The sequence below is a fragment of the Heptranchias perlo genome, chromosome 10, assembly GCF_035084215.1.
Source record: "Heptranchias perlo isolate sHepPer1 chromosome 10, sHepPer1.hap1, whole genome shotgun sequence".
Taxonomy (NCBI): domain Eukaryota; kingdom Metazoa; phylum Chordata; class Chondrichthyes; order Hexanchiformes; family Hexanchidae; genus Heptranchias; species Heptranchias perlo.
This window is the reverse complement of record NC_090334.1, coordinates 44,767,655-44,791,701: the sequence shown is the minus strand read 5'-3', so window position 1 is coordinate 44,791,701 and position 24,047 is coordinate 44,767,655. Positions and strand designations below refer to the sequence as shown.

Sequence of the window (24,047 nt, the reverse complement as noted above, 5' to 3'; positions counted from 1 at the left end):
AGAGTAGGCCCTTCAGGCCTGCTCCGCCATTCAAAATGATCATGGCTGATAGTCTAACTCAGTACCCTGTTCCCACTTTTTACCCATATCCCTTGATCCCTTTAGCATTAAGAAATATATCTATCTCCTTGAATACATTTAATGACTTGGCCTCCACTGCCTTCTGTGGTAGAGAATTCCACAGGTTCACCACCCTCTGAGTGAAGAAATTTCTCCTCATCTCGATTTCTAAATGGAATACCCCGTATCTTTGGACTATGACCCCTGGTTCTGGTCTCCCCAGCCATCGGGAACATCCTCCCTGCATCTAGTCTGTCTAGTCCTGTTAGAATTTTATATGTTTCGATGAGGTCACCTCTCATTCTTCTAAACTCTAGTGAACATAGGCCTAGTCGATCCAATCTCTCCTCATACGTCAGTCCTGCCATCCCAGGAATCAGTCTGGTAAACCTTCGTTGCACTCCCTCCATGGCAAGGAGACCAAGACTGCACACAATACTCCAAATGTGGTCTCACCAAGGCCCTGTAACTTTTTTTTATTTGTTCATGGGATGTGGGTGTTGCTGGTGAGGCCAGCATTTATTGCCCATCCCTAATTGCCCTTGAGAAGGTGGTGGTGAGCTGCCGCCTTGAACCGCTGCAGTCTGTGTGGTGAAGGTACGCCCACAGTGCTGTTAGGAAGGGAGTTCCAGGATTTTGACCCAGTGACGATGAAGGAACGGAGATATATTTCCAAGTCGGGATGGTGTGTGACTTGGAGGGGAACGTGCAGGTGTTGTTCTTCCTATGTGCCTGCTGCCCTTGTCCTTCTAGGCGGTAGAGGTCGCGGGTTTGAGAGGTGCTGTCGAAGAAGCCTTGGCGAGTTGCTGCAGTGCATCCTGTGGATGGTACACACTGCAACCACAGTGCGCCAGTGGTGAAGGGAGTGAATGTTTCGGGTGGTGAATGGGGTGCCAATCAAGCGGGCTGCTTTGTCCTGGATGGTGTCGAGCTTTAAGTGTTGTTGGAGCTGCATTCATCCAGGCAAGTGGAGAGTATTCCATCACACTCCTGAGTTGTGCCTTTGTAGATGGTGGAAAGGCTTTGTGGAGTCAGGTGGTGAGTCACTCACCGCAGAATACCCAGCCTCTGACCTGCTCTTGTAGCCACAGTATTTATATGGCTGGTCCAGTCAAGTTTCTGGTCAATGGTGACCCCCAGGATGTTGATGGTGGGGGATTCGGCGATGATAATGCCGTTGAATGTCAAAGGGAAGTGGTTAGACTCTCTCTTGTTGGAGATGGTCATTGCCTGTCACTTGTCTGGCGCGAATGTTGCTTGCCACTTAAGAGCCCAAGCCTGGATGTTGTCCAGGTCTTGCTGCATGCGGGCACGGACTGCTTCATTATTTGAGGGGCTGCGAATGGAACTGAACACTGTGCGATCATCAGCGAACATCTCCATTTCTGACCTTATGATGGAGGGAAGGTCATTGATGAAGCAGCTGAAGATGGTTGGGCCTCCTCCTCCCGTTAGTTGTTTAATTGTCCACCACCATTCATGACTGGATGTGGCAGGACTGCAGAGCTTTGATCTGATCCGTTGGTTGTGGAATTGCTTAGCTCTGTCTATAGCATGTTGCTTCTGCTGTTCAGCATGCATGTAGTCCTGAGTTGTAACTTCACCAGGTTGGCACCTCATTTTTAGGTATGCCTGATGCTGCTCCTGGCATGCTCTTCTACACTCCTCATTGAACCAGGATTGATCCCCTGGCTTGTTGGTAATAGTAGAGTGCGGAATATGCTGGGCCATCAGGTTACAGATTGTGTTAGAATACAATTCTGCTGCTGCTGATGGCCCACAGCGCCTCATGGATGCCCAGTTTTGAGCTGCTAGATCTGTTCTGAATCTATCCCATTTAGCACGGTGATAGTGCCACACAACACGTTGGATGGTGTCCTCAGTGCAAAGACGGGACTTCGTCTCCACGAGGACTGTGCGGTGGTCACTCCTACCAATACTGTCATGGACAGATGCATCTGCGACAGGTCGATTGGTGAGGACGAGGTCAAGTAGGTTTTTCCCTCGTGTTGGTTCGCTCACCGCAGGCCCAGTCTGGCAGCTATGTCCTTCAGGACTCGGCCAGCTCAGTCAGTAGTGGTGCTACCGAGCTACCGTTGGTGATGAACATTGAAGACCCCACCCAGAGTACATTCTGTGCCCTTGCTACCCTCCATGCTTCCTCCAAGTGGTGCTCAACATGGAGGAGGTCTGATTCATTAGCTGAGGGAGGACATCCCTGCTCCTGTACTCAAATCCTCTTGCAATGAAGGCCAACATACCATTCGCCTTCCTAACTGCTTGCTGCACCTGAATGCTCGCTTTCAGCGACTGGTGTACAAGGACACCCAGGTCTCGTTGCACCTCCCCTTTTCCCAATCTATCACCATTCAGATAATAATCTCTTTCTGTTTTTACAACCAAAGTGGATAACCTCAATTTATCCACGTTATACTGCATCTGCCATGTTCTTGCCCACTTGTCTAAATCACATTGGAGCCTCTTTGCATCCTCCTCACAGCTCACATTCTACCCCAGCTTTGTGTCGTCTGCACACTTGGAAATGTTACATTCCGTTCCCTCATCCAAATCTTTGATATATATTGTGAATAGCTGGGGCCCAAACACTGATCCCTGCGGTACTCCACTAGTCACTACCTGCCACCCGGAAAAAGACCCATTTATTCCTACTCTCTGTTTCCTGCCTGTCAACCAATTCTCAATCCATGCCAGTATATTCCCCCCAATCCTATGTCCTTTAATTTTGCACACTAACCTGTGTGGGACCTTATCAAAAACCTTCTGAAAATCCAAATACACCACATCCACTGGTTCTCCCCTATCTATTCTACTAGTTACATCCTCAAAAAAACTCCAGTAGATTTGTTAAGCATGATTTCCCTTTCATAAACCCATGCTGACTTTGTCCAATCCCGTTAATGCCTTCCAAGTGTTCTGTTATCACATCTTTTATGATAGACTCCAGCATTTTCCCCACTACTGATGTTAGGCTAACTGGTCTGTAACTTTTTTTTTTCTCTCCCTCCTTTTTTAAATAGAGGGGTTACATTTGCCACCCTCCAATCTGTAGGAACTGTTCCCAGAGTCTATAGAATTTTGGAAGATGATCACCAATGCATCCACTATTTCCAGGGCCACTTCCTTTAGTACTCTTGGATGTAGATTATCAGACCCTGGGGATTCACTGGCAACTTGTCTGGTTTTAGCCTCCAGTAGTATCCTTGGGGGTCTACTTGTATTGATTTCTATGTAGGTTGGTTTGGAGACACTAGAGGGTAGTTCTGAGATGCTGTTTTTCAGATGAGACATTGAACCAAAGCCCTGTCTGTCTGTTGAGGTAGGCACAAAAGAATCAATGCACTATTCCAAAAGGAGCAAGCTGTCCTTCTGATGTCCTGGCCAAAACTCCCCTCTCAACCAACACAATGAAAAACAGATTAGCTGGTCATGTATCTCAATTAGTATTTGTGGGACCTTGCTGTGTGCAAGTTGGCTGCTGTATTAGCCTACATAACAGTGGTTACACAGAGTAATTAATTGGATGTAAAGCACTTCATAGAATCATAGAAAGGTTGCAGCACAGAAGGAGGCCATTTGGCCAATTGAGTCCATGCCGGCTCAATGCAAGAGCAATCCAGTTAGTCCCACCCCCCCGTCCTATCCTTAGCCCTGCAAGCTTTTTCCTTTCAAGTACTTACCCAGTTCCCTTTTAAAAGCCACAATTGAATCTGCCTCCACACCCACTCACCGCCACCCCCCCCTCCCCGGCAGTGTATTCCAGATCCTAACCACTCGCTATGTTAAAAAAATGTTTTTCCTCATGTCTCCTTTGGTTCTTTTGCCAATCACTTTGAATCTATGTAGTCTGATTCTTGACCCTTCCACCAATGGGAACAGTTTCTCTCTATCTACTCTGTCTCGACCCTTCATGATTTTTGAATACCTCTATCAAATCTCCTCGCAACCTTCTCTGTTCCAAGGAGAGCAACCCCAGCTTCTCCAATCTATTCATGTAACTGAAGTCCCACACCCTGGAATCATTCTAGTAAATCTTTTCTGCACCCTCCGTAAGGCCTTCACATCCTTCCTAAAGTGTGGTGCCCAGAATGGGACACAATACTCCAGTTGTGGTCGAACCAGTGTTTTATAAAGCTGCTTCATGATTTCCTTGCTTTTGTACTCTATGCCTCTGTTTATAAAACCCAGGATCCCGTATGCTTTCTTAACTGCTTTCTCAACCTGTCCTGCCACCTTCAAAGATTTGTGCACATATACCCCCAGATCTCTCTGTTTCTGTACCCTTTTTAGAATTGTGCCCTCTAGTTTATCTTGCCTTTCTTCTTTCTACCGAAATGTATCACTTCACATTTTTCTGCGTTAAATTTCATCTGCCACATGTCTGCCCAGTTCACCAGCCTGTGTCTGTCCTCTTGAAGTCCATCACTATCCTCCTCACTGTTCACTACCCTTCCAAGTTTTGTGTCGTCTGCAGATTTGGAAATTGTGCCCTGTACATCCAAGTCACTAATTTATATGAAGAAAAGCAGTGGTCCCAGTACCAACCCTTGGGGAACACCACTATACACCTCCCTCCAGTCCGAAAAGCAACCGTTCACCACTGCACTTTGCTTCCTGTTACTTAGCTAATTTTGTATCCATGCTGCTACTGCCCCCTTTTCAATCTTGATGACAAGCCTATTATGCGGCACTTTATCAAACGCCTTTTTGAAAGTCCACATACACCACATCAACTGCATTGCCCTCATTGACCTTCTCTGTTACCTCATCAAAAAACTCTCGAGTTAGTTAAACTCAATTTGCCTTGAACAAATCCGTGCTAGCTTTCCCTAATCAATCCGCACTTGTCCAAGTGACAACTAATTCTGTCCTGGATTATCGTTTCTAAAAGTTTCCCCACCACCGAGGTTCAGTTGACTGGCCTATAGTTGCTGGGTTTATCCTTACATCCTTTTTTGAACAAGGGTGTAACATTTGCAGTTCTCCAGGCCTCTGGCACCGCCCCTATATCTAAGGATGATTGGAAGATTATGGCCAGTACCTCTTTGAGATGACCTAATGATATAAGGAGCACTGCATACTTAAGTTTGTTCCCCCAGTACTGTAATTTGTTTCTGTGTGGTTTAAACATGTGGCACTGGAGAAGGTGCAAAAAGATTTCCTAGGATGATACCAGAACTGAGAGGCTATACCTATCAAGAAAGATTGAGCAGGCTGGGGCTCTTTTCTCTAGAAAAGAGAAGGCTGATTGGTGACCTAATAAGAGGCCTTTACGATTATGGAAGGGTTTAATAGGGTAGATGTGGAGAAGATGTTTCCACTTGCGGGGGAGACCAGGGGGATGTGGGTGTCACTGGCAAGGCCAGCATTTATTGCCCTTGAGAAGGTGACAACTGAGTGGCTTGCTCGGCCATTTCAGAGGGCAATTAAGAATCAACCACAGTGCTGGTGGTCTGGCGTCACATATAGGCCAGACCAGGTAAGGACGGCAGGTTTCCTTCCCTAAAGGGCATTAGTGAACCAGATGGGTTTTTACGACAATCCGGTAGTTTCATGGCCACAATTACTAGTATTTTTTATTCCAGATTTTATTTAATTGAATTTAAATTTCCCAGCTGCTATGGTAGGATTTGAACTCATGACTCTGGATTACTAGTCCAGTAACATAACCACTATGCTACCGTACCCAGTACTTGCTACTACAAGGAATAGTTGAGGTGCATAGCATAAATGCATTTAAGGGGCAGCTAGATAAACACATGAGGAAGATAATGCTGTTCGGGTTAGATTAAGTAGGGATGGAGGAGGCTCTTGTGGAGCATAAACATCGGCATGGACCTGTTGGGCCGAATGGCCTGTTCCTGTGCTGTATGTTCTACGTAATGTGTATTCTTTAAAAGGTCAAATTGTTCCCTATTTTCAATGAAATGTTCATTTGTTTTAAGGAAGTAATTTTTAATGTATAGTTCCCAGAACGTTTACTTAGTTTTTCAGTTATTAGAAACATGATTGCTGATTGTTGATAGTTAATGGTTCTTGGTTGCAAATATCATGTTTAAGCAGTTCTGAATTGTTTTCTTTAAGTAGAAAACCCCCTGATTATATAAAAAGTAGAGAATTAGGTGTATTCTTAACAGAAATGTGCTTTCGTCATGAATGGTACACATTCTCATTTTGTAATTTGTGAACCCTTTTACATCAAGGTTTAGTCATGTGTGAATCACTATTTTATCTCAGAAATTGCTGCTCTCTACAGTTATACACATATTTTATTTGCATGTGAGTCATCAGCTTTTCCAGCTGGATGCCATTCACTTGGGATTTTGTTTTCATTTTCTTTTATTTTTGCCCATGGTACCTTTCCGCTGTGTTCTGTTCAAAGGTTTGGTCTATGGCCAAATCAAATTATTGGCTGTAATTGTAAGAATGGTGGTGTTGGAAACCACAGGGACTTGATTACCAGCTAAACTTGGAAGAAGGAAGTCGTATGCAGTTATCTGAAAATGTGTGCAAATTTTTAAAATTTTCTCTTCCTCCCCAACCCCACAAAAAATGGTGCTATTCTCTTTAATTGACGTAAGCCTGTAGTTTACTTAGACTTTTTTGCTTGGAGCTCCTCTTGAGATTGCTGTAATATGGTGTAGCAGAGTGATGGGATGCAAGTCTGTACCTGCAATTCCACACACCATTCTTGATTTCAATCATGCCACTTTGGGATGTTGCGAAATAGAAGTCTGGCAGTTGCCTGATCCAGAGAAAGGAGAAGAAAAAATATCGTCATTTATTTTGCTTCCTGTGTGAAATCTAGGATAATCTCAAATGCAGCAAGACTTCCTTACTCTTGTACTCCAATCCCCTTTCAATAAATGCCAACATACCACTTGCCTTCCTAATTGCTTGCTGTACCTGCATGTTAACTTTGTGTTTCATGTACAAGGACACCCAAATCCCTCCTGAACACCAACATTTAATAGATCCTCACCATTTAAAAAATATTCTGTTTTTCTATTCTTCCTACCGAAGTAAATAACCTCACATTTCACCACATTATACTCTTATCTGCCATCTTCTTGCCCACTCACTTAACCTGTCTATATCCCTTTCCAGCCTCTCTGCGTCTTTCCCACCTAGCCTTGTATCATCAGCAAACTTGGATACGTTACGTGCGGTCCCTTCATCAAGCCATTAATATAGATTGTAAATAGCTGAGGCCTAAGCACCGATCACTGCGGCACCCCACTAGTTACAACCTGCCAACCGGAAAATGAACTGTTTATTCCTACTTTTTTTTTCTGTCCATTATCCAATGAATAACGGGGTTACATTTGCTACTGTGTAATCCAGGTGGACCATTCTAGAATCTAGGGACTTCTGGAAGATCAAAACTATCTCTGTAGCCACCTCTTTAAAAACCCTAGGGTGTAGGCCATCAGGTCCAGGGGATTTGTTGGCTTTTCGTCCCATTAATTTTTCTAATACTTTTTCTTTACTAATCTTAATTAATTTAAGTTCCTCCCTCTCATTAGACCCTTGGTTCCCCACTATATTTCTAGTATTTTTTTTTGTGTCTTCTACTGTGAAGACAGAAAATATTTAAATGTCTCTGCCATTTTCCTTATTCACTGCTATACTATAACCATTAAACTCTCTGTCCCTTCCTGACATACTCTGCTTGTTTTTACCCAAATCATAGTCTGCTCTACAGCCTTGACTTTTTTTCTTTTTAGACTGATAAAATTACCCTTACTTGAACCCCCTTCCTCTTTTTCTCCCACCCCCCCCCCCACCCCCACACACGTATTAGTTTAAAGCCCTATTAACTGCTCTAGTTATTTGATTTGCCAGGACATTGGTCCCAGCCAAATTTAAGTGAAGCCCGCCTCAACGGAACAGCTCCCTCTTTTTCCAGTATTGGTGCCAGTGTCCCATGGAGTACTGTGTACAGTTTTGGTCTCCTTACCTAAGGAAGGATATACTTGCCTTAGAAGATGTGCAACAAAGATTCACTAGATTAATTCCTGGGATGAGAGGGTTGACCTATGAGGAGAGATTGAGTAGAATGGGCCTATACTCTCGAGTTTAGAAGAATGAGAGGTGATCTCATTGAAACATACAAGATTCTGAAAGGGCTTGACAGGGTAAATGCTGAGAGTTTCCCCTGGCTGGAGAGCCTAGAACTAGGAGACATGGTCTCAGGATAAGGGGTCAGACATTCAGGACTGAGGAGAAGGAATTTCTTTACTCAGAGGGTCGTGAATATTTGGAATTTTCCACCCCAGAAGCCTGTGGATGCTCAATCGTTGAATATATTCAATACTGAGATCTATAGATTTTTGGACACCAAGGGAATCGAGGGATAAGGGGATCGGGCGGGAAAATGGAATTGAGGTCGAAGAGCAGCCATGATCTGATTGAATGGTGGAGCAGGCTTGAGGGGCCGTATGGCCTACTCCTGCTCCTATTTCTTATGGTCTTGTCTCTTTTTTGATCTTGGTTATGTACTGACATGGAATAATGCAAGTTTTTAGTCCTATACAAGACTATACTAATTCAACAGTGTCTCTTTTTTTAAAAAATGCACCATTTTATTTTGTTAGATTCCCCAAGTCTAACATTTTTTTAAAAAATCACCAAATTTAATTATGTAGTCATAGTAAGAGTTATAATAAAACATATGATTCCATTGGCTAAACTTAAACCACACAGCGTCGATATTTAATACATAATCATGTGTGTTCAGGTGAATAATGCCTGAACTATATTGTTGTGATGTCACCTTAGTTTCTCGCGCCTGTTTGAATCTTGTAATGCAGTCCTTGTCCTCTGATTATCCTTTTTACTGCAATGAATTTGGGGAATTTTGATTTTTCTTAATATGAATAGCTTATTTTCACTTCAATTGCATGGATTGGCCTACCTGAAATGTAGTGCAAATAGATTGATCAATGTACAAAATGAAGCCATTCCAATATGATCAAAAATAACTTTTTTATACTCAAATGATAAGATGGGATTGAGAAGTCATACCAGTGTCCTGTGCAGTACTCGTGTATTAGTCTCATATTTTATAGAAATTGCACAGTTGAGAACAAAATCCAATGCGAGCCATTGAGTGGCATTACTGAAACCAGCTCTCAAAATCCTCACAGCAATGGCTTACATTTAAAACGACTCTTTGGGCCTAAATTCTATAGTGTGTAGATTCAACAGAATGCTTAGTGAGCTATTAGATACAATTTACAACTCACATGTAGCTTTGTAATGCATTATCAAGTCAGTGCACTGTTGGAATATAAATTGTTTTATCAAGTTTTTGTGCATCCTTTATTTACAATACTTAATGGCAAGATTGGGAGTAAGAAGTTGCAACGCTTGATGAATGGCACATTGAATAGTATTTGAGGGATTTTAGTGTCCCCCAAACACTTGTCATATTATCAGAAGTACCAGTTAGGCCTTGGGGGTTGAAAAGGTTGGTTGTTTCAAGTTTCTAATCCAACCTGGAATGATTCTTTAGAAGAACCCAAATATCTGAAAATTAATGTTTTCATACTTTAACATTTTTGCAGCATTCATTAACCAATGGCATCAAGAATCCAAGGACAAAGTGATTATGCTGTTGCTGACCCATCTCCCGTTACTGAAGCCAGGAAATATTGATGCAAAAATGGAGTACATGAAACTTTTACCTAAAATCTTGGCTCATTCAATTGAGAACAATCAGCATATAGAGGAGAGCAGACAACTCTTATCCTATGCTTTGATCCATCCAGCCACCTCACTGGAGGACAGAAATGCACTAGCCATGTGGCTCAACCATTTAGAAGATCGCACCTCTGGTTACGGGAACCAAACCAGAGGACGTCCGGATTCGATGGATTATGGGCAATCTCTTTATTATCACCAAAGACAAAACTCTGATGACAAGCTGAATGGTTGGCAGAGTCTACGTGATTCTGGGATCTGTGTGTCTGCTTCTAACTGGCCAGACAAGAACCAGGCTTGTGAGAATGGACATTTGCCACTTTATTCTTCTACATCTGTACCTACAACAATCAACGCTATTGGGACTAGCACAACCACAAGTGAGTATAAAATGCTGCTGTTTTATACTTTGTAATTTAATATTTTTCAGGCTTTTAGGGAAACGCTAGTATACTCTGTAGCAACTTGTAGGCCAGCAGATCAATTTTAGAGATTAATTTGTTGCTAAAGGAAAACAATTATACTTAGAATATTTAGTCACTTTGGAAAAGTACAGCAGAAATGCCTGATGTAACTACTGTACGTATCGTAAGTACGTTAACAAAGGCTGAAACAACTTTGTCCTGGAAAGATAACTTTTAGAACAGCAAACTAAAACTACATTTCACTTCAGTTTATGAATTGCACACAAGTACCATATTATTCACTAAATGCATTTTTAAAAAATCTCCCACTGCTGCAGTTAGAATTTCTTGCTGATAGTCTCAGTTTATATGTTTATTTCCTAACGTAGCTGCATGAAAATGATGTAAAAATCTCTGACTTTCTCCCTTGTTCCAGTTTCTACCAAGGAAAAGTTGGAAGATAGTAATGATATTTTCCCTCCTTGCATCTGGTCAGGATGTGGCTTGAAATTACAGAAATCTCACTTACACAAATGAGATTTCTACATTTGGTCCCACATAGTAGTGTCACCTTGCATTAGATTGCCTTAATAAAAAGATACCATGGTGGATTCAGAACCTGGTGCAAGGATTTATTAGATCCAAATTTCCTGTTGTCCTATCCAAAACTTAACTAGAGAAGTGCAAAGGTAAGATTTCACACCCAAGTAATGCAAAAGGTCATGTTAAGGCAAAGTAGCAAAGCATTCATACTGTAAATATAGAGCTGATTTGAAGTGTTTTACAGCTTTGCACCAATGATTAATTTGTGGAGTGTAAATCGGGTGTGAAGGCCCAAACTGACTCCCAAATATAGTGAGACTTGCTCCTCAAAGGAGTTTTGTTTTGTTTTGCTCCACATTGTTCTGGTGTCATTGACGTCAGATGCAAGCCACATTTACGCTGTAACTAGTACTGGTGTGAAGCTAAACCTCTGCACTGATGCTACTGTTGTGTAAATGTGTCCTTAGACTATGACTTTCACTGCTTGAATTTGGATCTATAGGTAAAGGAAGATTCATAACTTTGAAATCAGTAATGTGGAAGTTCAATTCTTTGCAGACAGGCAATAAATGAGAGTAGGGGCAAATTTTAACGCTAAGTGCAGCGTTGTTGAATCTTGCTCTGAGAATCAGATCTGTGGAACAGGCTCCCTAGGGAGATAGGGGAGCAGTTAGTGTTGATTCATTCAATTGCAATTTAGATTTCTTTCAGAAGATAACATTTAGTGATACAGTATATGATGAATTTGAGATATGACGTGGTAAGTGTAGCATGCTTGAGAAGAACAGGTGACTTTGGACCTCTGGTTCCCAAAGCTCTCCACCACTGGGGTTTTCCTTGTGTTACGTCTGACTCTGTTGTAGACTGATCGAGTTGGTTGAGTTTGATTGCTATGATTGATGTCAACAACTCCATTATCGTTGTATTATGAGACCACCAGGATGGTAGAAGGCGAACTAGATGGATCTTGGTCTTTTCTCGTCTATCAATTTCTATGTTCCTAATCAATAGAGTGTACCAGCACCAGCAATCTCGATTTAATTTGGTCAGAGTATTTTGCAGTCATTAAATTGCATTAGACGTGGCAAGAATCTGATTGTTGTTGGACACATGAATAATTAGAATAAATAGCCCCTGAAACTTTCAATAATAGAGCTGTTTTGTATTTTGATAGAGCCTTCAGCCACCATGGCTTTGCTCACTGCAATTCTCTTCCAAAAGCTTTCTGCTTAGCATCATTCTACCCCAACTTCAAATGACTCTTCAAAACCTATCTCTTCCGCCTTGCCTTTAATCACCCCCTCCAATTCCTCATTCCTGCTCAATGTCTAAATTTCTTTTCTTTTTCTCCCCCCTTGATCAGTTAATTCAGCACAAGACCTGGGATTTTTCTGGACTCAGTTGCTCAGCTACTCACTGAATAAACTTGCAAAGCCATTGAGGGAGCTCAAAACATTAGGTTTATTCTCTCAGAAAGCTGTTGACATGGTTAATGTGGTTGTCACTAGCCTCTAAATAATTTTTTTTAAATTTCCAGTTTAAATTGATATCAAAAATCAAAGTAAGATTAGATTAATTCTTGGTTTTCAACTTTTTACAAATTGTGGGAGTGTTTCTTTGGGTTGTGGAAAAGCAGAAGTACCAAGTGCTAAAAGCAATGCTGTGAAGCAGTTTTAAAATAGTACTCTTTTGTACTGCCATAATGTAGGTCAGATGAATTAAGCTTTCTGATGTGATTATTTAAAAATCTATGTACTGTTTGTTTGAAGCAGTGCCTGACTCTGCTACAATGACGGACCTGGAGTACATGATTAGTGCCATTGGTACCAGTGTTGAAATGGAAAAACAAACAAATAGAAATATCTACAAGACCATCTCTGTTTCCTCAGCCAAAATAATTTCCTTTGTAAAAAGCAGCTTTAACATGACAAATGAATGCATCTTTACAACCACTTGTGTCAGAGTAGCTCGACATTCGCTTTGATTTTTTGTGATTCGTTTGGACTCATCTGGGAAATATTGGAAATGTTTATTTAAAATTTATGCTATTGTGAATAGTTTTGTGGTTATAGTTTTAAAGCACATTATGTTCATGCTTTGAAAATGGTTGTATGTTGCCTTTTATTAATGTACACATGAATTGTGATCTTAAAATCGATATTTATTAGAATTTTGATTGTTCTAAGAGCAATAATTATTAAAAAAATGTATATTGTATTTGTCAAGGTAACTTCCTTTCTGTATTAGTTCTGGACTTTTTTTTATAAACAACAAAGTTTGTTCTTGGTCAGGACTATTATTGGCTAGATAAATGATATTGAAATGGATATGCCTTACTTTCTCCACCTATTAACGAATTTGGGTAACCTATTCAAATTTTACTTCTCTGTAGTTTTATGAACATGTTATGGGATAGTAGCTTGTCATCTCCATCCATAAGGTTATGTTTCTAATTCATGCCTGTGTCTGTTGCACCGCAGATGCCGCACCTTTCTACATGCATAATTTTGTCTCATTTGTCTTTGATTTAAGTCAATTCTATATTCTTAGCTTCAGTGATTTGTCACTACTTTATCAAAAAAACAGATTGCAAATGGGGAAAAAAACTACCAGATAGGAATTTTCAAAACTGAAAATCTAAATGGGCAGTCCAGAATTGTAGAAAGCAGGCTGAGAAATTGCTCCAGTTATGTTTTGAGAATCTTCTGGCCTGATATCTTGGTTTCTCACTAAACTGTGAAACTTGGTACTGGAAAGAGGATTTGTAGCATAATGGACATAAAAATAACACAATTTAGAATAAATCGATTACATTTGCAAAACAGTTTTTTATGTTTGAGATGTCCCTAACAGCTTTCGCTGTCAGAGGCTTGCGAAGCCTGGGCTCATGTTCATGGAGCTTTCCCAAGCTATGGCTCTGTCAGCTGAAAGTTAGTAGAATTCAAATCCCAGAATGACTGCAGTAAACAGCCAGGGAATCTCTTGCTAAATTTGTGAGTTACTTGCCAACTTTGCTTTGATGTTTTTCATACAAAAATATCTGTTTAGCATGCGCTTTTAGCCTGTATCTCAATTAATTTTGAGGGAATACCTTTTTTCCTTTTCCTTCCTTCCTTCCTTCCTCGTCTCGTCTGCTGTCTTTCACCGTTCTCGTTCGGTGCCTCTGTCCCGGCACCCCGGCCTCGAAAGAAAGCTGTATCTGGGAGAAACTGTTGTCTAATTACAGAATCCGGTCGTCTTTAAAGTACCAGAATTTTGTTTTATTATTGATAGCAAGACATTGCCTCCTGTTTCTAAGCCATGGCTTCCCTCCCTGTCCAGAAAGAGGCAGCTGTAATTGTATTGAGAGTTGTAGTCTGTTAGTGTGATATGCACTAGTGCATTCTGGAAGCCTGCTACTTAGCTTGATCCTCTTCGCTCAGAAATCTGGGGAAAGAGGAACATTGAAATCTTTGGTTTCTAACACAGGCATTGGACCAAAATTGTTCTGAAGATATTGAAACACATACATCAACTGTGTATGTAAATTTAATATTGTGAACTTATTTTTTTTCTGTTTTTGTTGTTAGAAAACTTAAAATCTCACTTGAGGTGACTGGCAAACTAAAGTGGAGGTCAAAGGAATTTCCAAAAATTATTGCAAATGATTTCATTAGTTACACTTTTTAAGGTAGCTGTTTCCTGGTTGCCAATTGATTTGGTTATTTTTATTCCTGCTTGCTATTTGTTGATCTGTTCAGTACCTGTTTAGTTGTGATTTGGTATTTGACTAAAATATTTTCATAAATTAGGTGCAAGTGCAATGCCTTGAGGTGTGATAGACATGTACTAAATGCAAAATTTTTATATAAATGTTGCATCTAGAATGTGTGAGTTATGCAACAAAATTCTATTGTTTGGGAAAGGAAGGGAGTTCAAGGAAATTGAGGATGTAACTGAATGGCTAGCAACAATAACAATGCTACCACGATAAATAATTGAGAACACTTTTAGAATTAAAAAGATACACCTAGACTAGGTTGGCACGAAGGGACTTGCGAAAAATATTTGAGACAGCAATTGAAAATCATTTGAACTAGATATATGAAGGTGAGGTGGAAAGTCAGTGAGGAAAGAAGATCTCGGGCCAGATGGGTTGTTGGATAGGTGAACAATACAAGGCATCCAGAGAGACGAACGTGAACCAAAGACTAGTATTAGGCAGAAAGTGGGGAACATGGAAGGTGGTACATTTATAATATGTGTGAGAAACATTAGGAATAAAATGTCAGAACTGGCAGTAAGGAGCTATGATGCGGTGGGAATAACCAGAAATGTGGCCAGATCCAGAAAATGGACATGAGTTTAACATTCAGGGGTATAGAATGCACAGAAAAGGAGGTGGTGTAGTCCTATATATTGGGTACACTTGGGAGGTAAATGAAGTTGATCCTATGGGAGGAGCAAACTATAAAATGAACTACTGTGGTTAGACACCTCAAATATGAAAAAGTTTGTATTTAAACTAGGAGTATATTGAAGGGCACCGGCTCAGCATGTGGATAGTTGCTCTGATAAGCAATAGGAAGGGTATGTGAGAGCAGGAAAATTATTTCATTGGGAGACTTCAAAGAACAGTTTGTTCTTTCTGAAATTGTACTTTGGAAGCAATAGCTGCTGCTCGAATGCCAGTATACCATTATTACGTGCACATATATTTATCTTTCTGTAAGATACATCTTGTTGGTACAAAAAAAAGTTCCTTGTGGAAATACACATGTCTATCAGCATCTTTATTTTATAAAAAAAAGGCAGGTGTATGTTTGTTTCAGAGCTGATTAGTATTTCAACTAATGCAAGTTCTGACAAAGGGACTACAAATGAAATATTAACATGACATTTCCTTTTTCAGATGTTGAAGCAGCTGTTGTGAATTGCCAGGATTTTCATTTTTTGCTACAAATTTTCAGCATGAGCAGTTTTTTTCTTTTTATCTCAGAAGGTTTACAATCCAGTGTCGCTGGACCCTCAAGCGTGCATGAGTTCATCAGATTTGTGTTTTTCTTTTACTTGTTAAATCAGTATTTCTGCCAATGTATACTAAGTAAATATCTGCAGTGACTGCTTTTCCTTGGGTAGCTGACACTGTCTTCAGAATTTAGGCACGATGTGGAGGTGCCGGTGATGGACTGGGGTGGACAAATGTAAGTAGTCTTACAACACCAGGTTATAGTCCAACAGCTTTATTGGAATCACAAGCTTTCAAGGAGGAAAGCTCCGAAAGCTTGTGATTCCAATAAAGCTGTTGGACTATAACCTGGTGTTGTAAGACTCCTTACATTCAGAATTTAGGGAGGAGTGTGTCAGGAGTCCTTGGGTGTGTCAGTATTTGCAGGGGATCCCCCCCCCCCCCCGCCCCACACAGTAAAATCTCAACTCAAAACCACTGCTGGAAGGTCCTTTACCTGCATTGCTTTTATTTAAAATGTTCTTTTTTTGTGTGGGGGGAGGGGGAACTAAACAGGTGAAAAAGCAGAATCGTGTAAGATTTCACGAGATGTGTGTTGGCAAGTCTGTCAATTTAAATATGAAAATTAATTCAAATTATTAGTAATAATTTTCTAACATTTTTGTAACTGATAATGGGCCGTTGACTTACAAAGAAATTCTGGCAATCCTGAAAGTGCAAGATTATTAAAGAAAACTTTAAAAAAAAAAAACTAGATCTAGAGTTACAAGTAACTGGTGTATCTCTGATAACTCACATAATACAATTAGTATCTGTGTCATGAGGATATGACTGTAACTTCGACAAATATTCTGCATTTTTGCTGAGAATTGAAGCTACTATTTAAGTACATTCAAATTCATAGGACATGGCTCTGTGTATTTTTAAACTCTTCATTGGAGTGATAGAGTAGTATTTAATTCAGTTGACATTTCTGTGCTATTGAGATAGGCCTTGATTTAAATGTAATGTTGAGGTATCTTAAGTCGTTTTATGTTTGAGTCTGGCCAGAGTAGAAGAATTTATGCAATACAATATTATGATATATGTGGTAATCTGTAGTGTATATACATGAAGAATATTGTAGGAAATTTGAATTGTGAATTTAGCAAATATTTACATACATACTTGTGCAGTGACATTTCCACACAAGTAACATGATGAGGGGTCCTTGTAATTGGCTTACGTTATAGGGTCATTTTCTGACTTCGGCGAGGAACCTCGCCTGCCAGGAGCACATAGCAGACATTCAGCTGTGCATTTCATACAATTTTATGACTGTTTTTAAATAATAGCCACATATTCTCCCAGCCAAGAAGGCTTCTGCCCCCTCTCCCACCCCCCCCCCCACACCAGAGCACAATTCTAGGGATAGTTATCCCTAGAATAATACAATTTAAGTGAAGGATAAGTACTTTTTAAGTCCTTATTCCTCCTGGCTCACAAGTTTGATTTATCATTATCTAACTGTGAACCTATTTTTTTTAGTGAAATGGTTAGCGGATAGTCGCAGATGTTCTACTTGAGTGTTTCCACTAGGCAGAAGGAAGATCTGTCATTTCCAGTTGTGGATGTCCACCTAGAGTGGATTTATTTTCTAGAATAATAATGTGAGTGAATGTTGCTGTGTTCACATCGAACAGCAAAACTTAAATGAATATTAATAAAAGGAGCTGCAGCTCCTGCTCAGTAATTAGGAACAAAAACTATGTGCATTTCACCTGCATTTATTGGCTAGCTCTGTAATTTGTGCCTTGTGATCTCTTTCTACAGTTTAAAAAAAAATTAATGCAAGAGCTCTGTCCTCTTGCCACATAATAACTTCCTTCATTCTTGCATTGCTGCCTTGGTTGCAAGGTAAGCAGAAGTGTGTATGTAAAATTGGTGAGAAGAGGAGTGAAAGTTAGACACTACCAATGGGTGACCATCAGACCAAATTTGAATTGGGATTTATTGAAATGGTGCTTTAAAATCACTGTTTATTGTATGTGAGAAGTTTATTGTGTATTTAACAGATGACCATGTACTCAGATGTATGTTATGATAGTATAGTGGTCCAGATGTAATTATGACCTGCATACAGTGATATCCAAACTTATTGCTTAAAAGACCGAAGGTAATAGAGAAAAATATAACTGTTTGCGTGACCACTGCTGTGGACACATTTTGTTTTCATGTTTTTAAATGGCAGTTCTAACACTTTTTTGATTCCTGGCCTTCGCTGTTTTTATTCTGGAAAACAGCATTAATGCACTCGTTTTAAATTGATATCTATATTAGTTGCTACTTTAGGGCTAAATAATGTCCAAAGATGGCCTGAATGTCTGAAACTGGAGCCTTGTGGTGATTTGAGTGATCCTTGGTATTGGCTCAAACACTAAGATTACCTTCTGTTCAAAACATGCAACATGCTTTGTTTTACTGCATCTTTAAGTCAAGAATCGAGAAATGGAAAGCATTTTTTAGTTTTGATGAATACTCGTGGAGTACATCTGAGATTTTGGCACGGAAGGGAAATGTCACTTAGTAAGGACTTGACTGTTGTCATCTCTATGCAAGTAATAGAAATAATTTTACTAATTTGCTGTTCAGCCAATTTTAGTGCAAGGGTATAATATAAATCGGTGCTCTGGAATAAATGAATGACGTGTGTAGAATAATATGGCTTTAGACCTGGATAGACATTTTAGTCTCCAGTGCACCTATGGGCCCAAGACAATGTTGGATTATGTACTTCCCTGGCTCTGCCCATCTTGTATACAACAAATTGTGGATTTTTTGGGAATCAGTGAATTCCATGGGTGAGGAGGCCATTGATGAGCAATGGGCTTATGATGTCATGTGTGTAACTATGCAATCAAATTGGGATCTTGAGACCACTAAATCTAGATCGCAACAGAAGATTGTTATAGGATTATAACTTCATAAGTCATGTATGATAAGTGCACGAGTATGTATATGTTTAAAAGTGGCACATTTGGTAGGTTTACAGATATTAGACTTTGACACTTAACTGCTTTCAATGAATAACTATTCTATGTTATAATATGTTTTCTAGTTCTCTCAGGCCAGACACACCACAGCCCTCTGAAGCGTTCAGTATCTCTTACCCCACCAATCAATGTGCCAAATCAGCCTCTAGGTCATGGATGGATGTCCCATGAAGACCTGCGAGCAAGGGGACCTCAGTGTATCCCATCAGACCATGCTCCCCTCTCCCCACAGAGCAGTGTTGCTTCCTCGGGTAGCGGTGGAAGTGAGCATCTTGAAGATCAAGCAGTGACACGTAATACATTCCAAGAAGAGGGCAGTGGCATGAAAGGTGGGTAACTGTTGTTAGAATGGTGTTCACTAAAGAAGAATATAAAATTCCAAGCAGTTAGTGCAGAAATGGAGAGGGAGTGCTCCTGTTGTATTCTTAACATTGCTGATGTATTGTGCTCACTGATGCTACAGTGGATTTTTGTGGTAAGGCTTTTCACTGTAATGTTAACTTAGTTAGCAACTTCCCAAGGATTCCATAACTCTGGAATCTGCCACCAAATTTCATGTTAACTGGCAAAATGGTTGTCACTACAGCTTAATCCAAAATTCAAAAGTTTGGGGAGGAAAAATATTCAAAGTTGTATCAATGAAGAATTTGCACAGCTAAGCTTCAAGTTCTCTTGTAGTTGCTAATAGTGCTGGATTTTTGGTTCTTCAGCAGTGCATGTGATATTGTGGGATTTATGCTTCTATTCTGCTTAACTGGATGAGAGCAAAAGGAGGCTGTTATAGTGGCCAGAGGTTCTATTGGTGTCCAAATAGTAACACGTGGAACAGAGCACAGAAGCAGCATTCTTTCAGACAACTGCTCAAAAAAATATGGATCATCAGATGACGTGCAAAACATCTGTAATGCTATACTGTAGGCAATCAATCCAGAAAAGCAAGTACCATTAGTAGTTGTGTTAGCAATAATATAGCTGTGGCTTATATTGGAGTCAAGCAGGTGCTTTTCTTTTTGACGATAAGATCTCTCGTCTAACTTTAAGATGGAAGGAAAATCCAGAACAAAATTGAAAGTGGACTGAAAAAAGACTTGTATTGCAGAGAATTATTAAACTCTGGAGAGGTGGGAGAAATGAAACTTGCTGAACATGAGGTTGAAAAAGATTCTGCATAACAGAGTATTGCACATGTTAAAGATTTCTATAAAAATGAATCTAAAATGTGTTTGTATTAATCTCTAGATGGTGTCAATTGAGGATCTGTGTCTTTGTCTCTTTGTAAGTGTATTGCGATTGCTGCTGATAAAAGCTAGAGCAAGTTTATATTCATCTTCCTGATTATTGATTAATGGCTGTCCTGTCCTTTCAGGAAAAATAAAATGTTTAAATTTTACCTCTGGTGTGGATCTAGTCACTGGCGATAATTTTGGCTGATACTTGGCCACAAATAAAATTTTAGGATCTGTTGAATGCTGATTCGAAGCCATGCATGCTGTATTGCGTTTTTGTATCTTTTAAGGGAGCAGTGATGACTTTAAGTGCTGACAGTTTTTTTGTGGCCAAACCAGGGGCTAAATTGAGACTCGCGACCATGTGTTTTTATTTAGCTGACCAATCTTGTGCATATCTCAACAAATGGTGGTGCCAAAATAACCATTCAGTGGTCAAATGACTTAGACTTTGTATACAACTACAGTGGCTATTAGTAGCCTGTGACCTGTCAACAAGCTGTTTGTCGCTGTGTACTGCTTTCTTGCCTGACTCAGCAGGATATTGACAGTCCAGGACAAGCAGGTTCAGATGACAGTTATGTAATGATATATACTCAGTTCAAATAATAGTGACCCCAAAATATGCAATTGGTGAAACAGCTGAATGCTTAAGAAATCACTACAAATCTCTCATCTTTGTCAGCAATTGTATCAACCAATAGCAAAACTACCCAAGCAGTAAAAGCTTCCAGCACAGACCAAACCATCTTTAAAAAGTAGAACCTGATATGAGAGAGAGAGAGGGGAAAAAAAACACTGTGGAGCAACTGAACTTTTCAGAACAGTGGATAGATCATGTGCAAAAGTGCATGCAGATGGTTTGTGTCTGCACTGAACACTGATATCCATTGCAAATAGTCTTCAGGAGGATTTGATTAATTCCATTGTAAATGCCTATTGCCAAAGTGCTTCAGAAAGCAAGCAGATGTCATTGCCAGGTCTGGGAAATTTTCACCCAGAACTGGTAGTATTACAGAGGCTTTCACTTGCATACAAGAATAATTCTACTGGGCTTGTTCAGAAAAGAAATCTTAAGAGTGACTTTAATTTTTCTAACGAGATTACTTGTGGATGCTAAAAACATCTGTACAATTATGGAATTGTGTGACACTACAATCCTATACAAGTGAACAGTGTGTCAAAATCTGGCATGTATGTATTGAGGATCTTTATACAACTAACCTGACTTCTCACACCACTAACTAATGTATGCGTTCTAGTTGGATGCTGGATAAAATTAAACAGCTGAACCATTTCTTTATCAAGTGGTGAAAGTTAAGCAGGGGTGGTGTTGCTGGCATATTTAAAGAAAGTTATGATGAGGTTTTCAGGACTTCATCTTCAGGTGGTTAAAGCTGAATACTGGTGGTCCAGATTTTAGCTTTGGAGAACTCAAGTTCATATTCATATCGTTTGGGCTGTGAAAATTGTTGTAGAGCCCAATTTCAGATGCTGAGATGCTGATCCCTACATAATGAGACAGCCAAACAAATAAGTCAATACTTCATTCTTGTGTAAACCAAATAGGTTATAACCCAAAGTGTAAGGCAGTAAAGTTGAGACAGACTGATGAGAAGTTAGCTTGAAGCATGCATAGTGAAATGTTTTTGTTTTGGATGAAAAGAAATGCTTGCATTTAGTGCTTTATCGTGTATCTGAAAAATATCTCAAAGCACTTCACATGCAGTGAATTACTTCGTAAGTGCAGTCATTGTTGTATAGTGTGGGGAGGAGAGGAGAAAGTGGATACATATCCCACACCTCCTCTATATTTGGACACGCTCATGGAGTTGAAATAGTACTGGCAATTATCTGCCAGGATACAAAAATTACTGACTAACCCCTGGTGTGAAAGCTTGTTGCTGTGTATTAATTATTTTAGCTAATACTTAGAATGGGTCCAACTGATGATTATCCTCCTTGAGGGAAAGGTAAGTGTGTCTCTTTAGGATTGATATCCCTGACAATGGATGTTTGGAACCAAGTCATCCCTGTGTTGTAGATTTGGTAATCCAATCATGAATTCAGGAAGTCTGCAGTTCTCCAGGGCACGATTGATGACTTTGCCTCTGTGAAGCTCCTTGGGATAATTTTCTATGTTAAAGGTACTATATAAATGCAAGTTGGTGGTGGAGGCCACTGTCAGTACCACTACCTCTTTCCTCTTAAACCCCCCCCCCCCAAAAGCTTGGCTCAGTTATGGAATCTACATGGGTAGACCCATCGCTGGGTGCCAGGATTCTTCTCCCTTGGCTCCAGATACTGGAAAACCAATGCCCTAGCTGCAGGGTGTAGTGCGGAGCATACTAAGTACACCCACTGTTTATTTTTGTAGTCTTAAAGTATGAATAAGGATTAAATTTAGTGTTTATTCATCAACATATCTCCCATTTATATATCTAGGCTGTGCTTTATTCTCATTCATATCTTAGCCACATTATCATTATACACTATGTAGACTCCACGTTCACATGCTATTTCAATCCTCATACATACACATTCAATATTTTAATGACATTTCCCCCATTAAACCTATTTATTAATACAAGTTAACAACAAATCCCCATTCTTCTATCAAATCGATAATTATGAATGATTTATGACATTGATTATAGCTCAAATTTGGCAACTAATTGATTAGTTTACATCTCGTTCTTGCCCTCCTTGGAAGGTGTAATGCTAAGATTTTTTTTTCCAATGAGCTCTATTGCATTGCTCAGTCTGCTCACTGATTAACCTTTTTTAAATTTTGATCCCCAATTTTGGATTAATGAAGACTCAATAATTGATATGATTAATAAAGGGAAATGATAGTAGAATAATGCTTCCCGTCTCAAACATAAGATTCAAATTGAATCTGAATGTGGGATCCAAAGTAGTACTCTTAACACAACATGACAAATGATGGATGATCAAGGTGATGCATACCGTCATCTGATGAAGACCATAATGCTCCGTGGCAATTACTGTAATGAAGTTATTTGTTCACACTTTACTATCAGTGATTCATTTTGAGAACAAAGCCTGGAAATTACTGTTGATATTAGGGGACAGAGGCTTAATGTGCTCATATGACGTTCTTCTTACTTTAAGAGGTTAACATCCATTCAAATGGAGGACAATGGAATATCATATGAGCGCATTAAGTGTTTAACCCCTAATATCACCAACAGTCATTTCTAGGTTCAAAACAGTGCAGCAGTATCGCAGGAAACAATTTGAACGAACTATGTTTGTAAATGAGGATTTTGACTTCAGTGCATTGGGGATCAGAGCATTCAAATTCATTATGGCCAGCCTTAGAAGTAAAAATTGTATCGCACAGACTTTCATGAAGTATTTTGTTCATATAACACCTGTGCTTTTTTTCAAAAAAAAACTTGGCTGAGAATGAACGCATCGTTCATTGTTATGTTTTTGGTATGGAAATATTAATTGTATTTCCACAACTTCAGAACAGAATATCAGGTTATTATCACATTGCTGTTTGTGGGATCTTGCTTTGTACAAATTGGCTACTGTGTTTTCTACACTACAACAGTGACTACACTTCATAAGTACTTAATTGGCTGTAAGGTGCTTTGGGACATCCTGAGGCCATGAAAGGCGCTATATAAATGCAAGTCTTTTTTTCTTCTTTCTTTCCGACTGGACCCGACTTTCTAAAATTAACCCAGCCCATTTTCATAGTAGGTACTGCACACAAGGAGGCCATTTGGTCCATTGTGTTTGTGCCAGCTCTTGGAAAGAGCCATCCAATTAGTCCTATACTCCTGCTCTTTTCCCATAGCCTGGTACCATTCCAGTAAATCTCTTCTGCACCCTCTCTAAGGCCTTGACATTGTTCTTAAAGTGCGGTGCCCAGAATTGAACACAATACTCCAGCTGAGGCCTAACCAGTGTTTTATAAAGGTTTAGCATATCTTCCTTGCTTTTGCACTCTTATGCCTCTATTAATAAAGCCCACGATCCCATATGCTTTAACAGCCTTCTCAATTTGTCTTGCCACCTTCAAAGAATTGTGTATGTGCACCCTCGGGTCTTTCTGTTCCTGCACCCTCTAAAATTA

General features: G+C 39.8%; 1 protein-coding gene across 3 annotated transcripts in view; it reads left to right on the top strand.

Moving 5' to 3' along the window:
* samd4a (sterile alpha motif domain containing 4A) overlaps positions 1 to 24,047 on the top strand; it is a 162,485-nt gene that overhangs the window by 72,201 nt on the left and 66,237 nt on the right. For 2 of the 3 annotated variants that reach the window (XM_067991588.1, XM_067991587.1), the window contains exons 3-4: positions 9,648 to 10,163; positions 18,776 to 19,039. In XM_067991588.1, coding sequence (XP_067847689.1) covers positions 9,648 to 10,163; positions 18,776 to 19,039 — 780 coding nt within the window. The remainder of the gene's footprint in view (positions 1 to 9,647; positions 10,164 to 18,775; positions 19,040 to 24,047) is intronic. The other variant, XM_067991589.1, reaches the window with a different exon arrangement.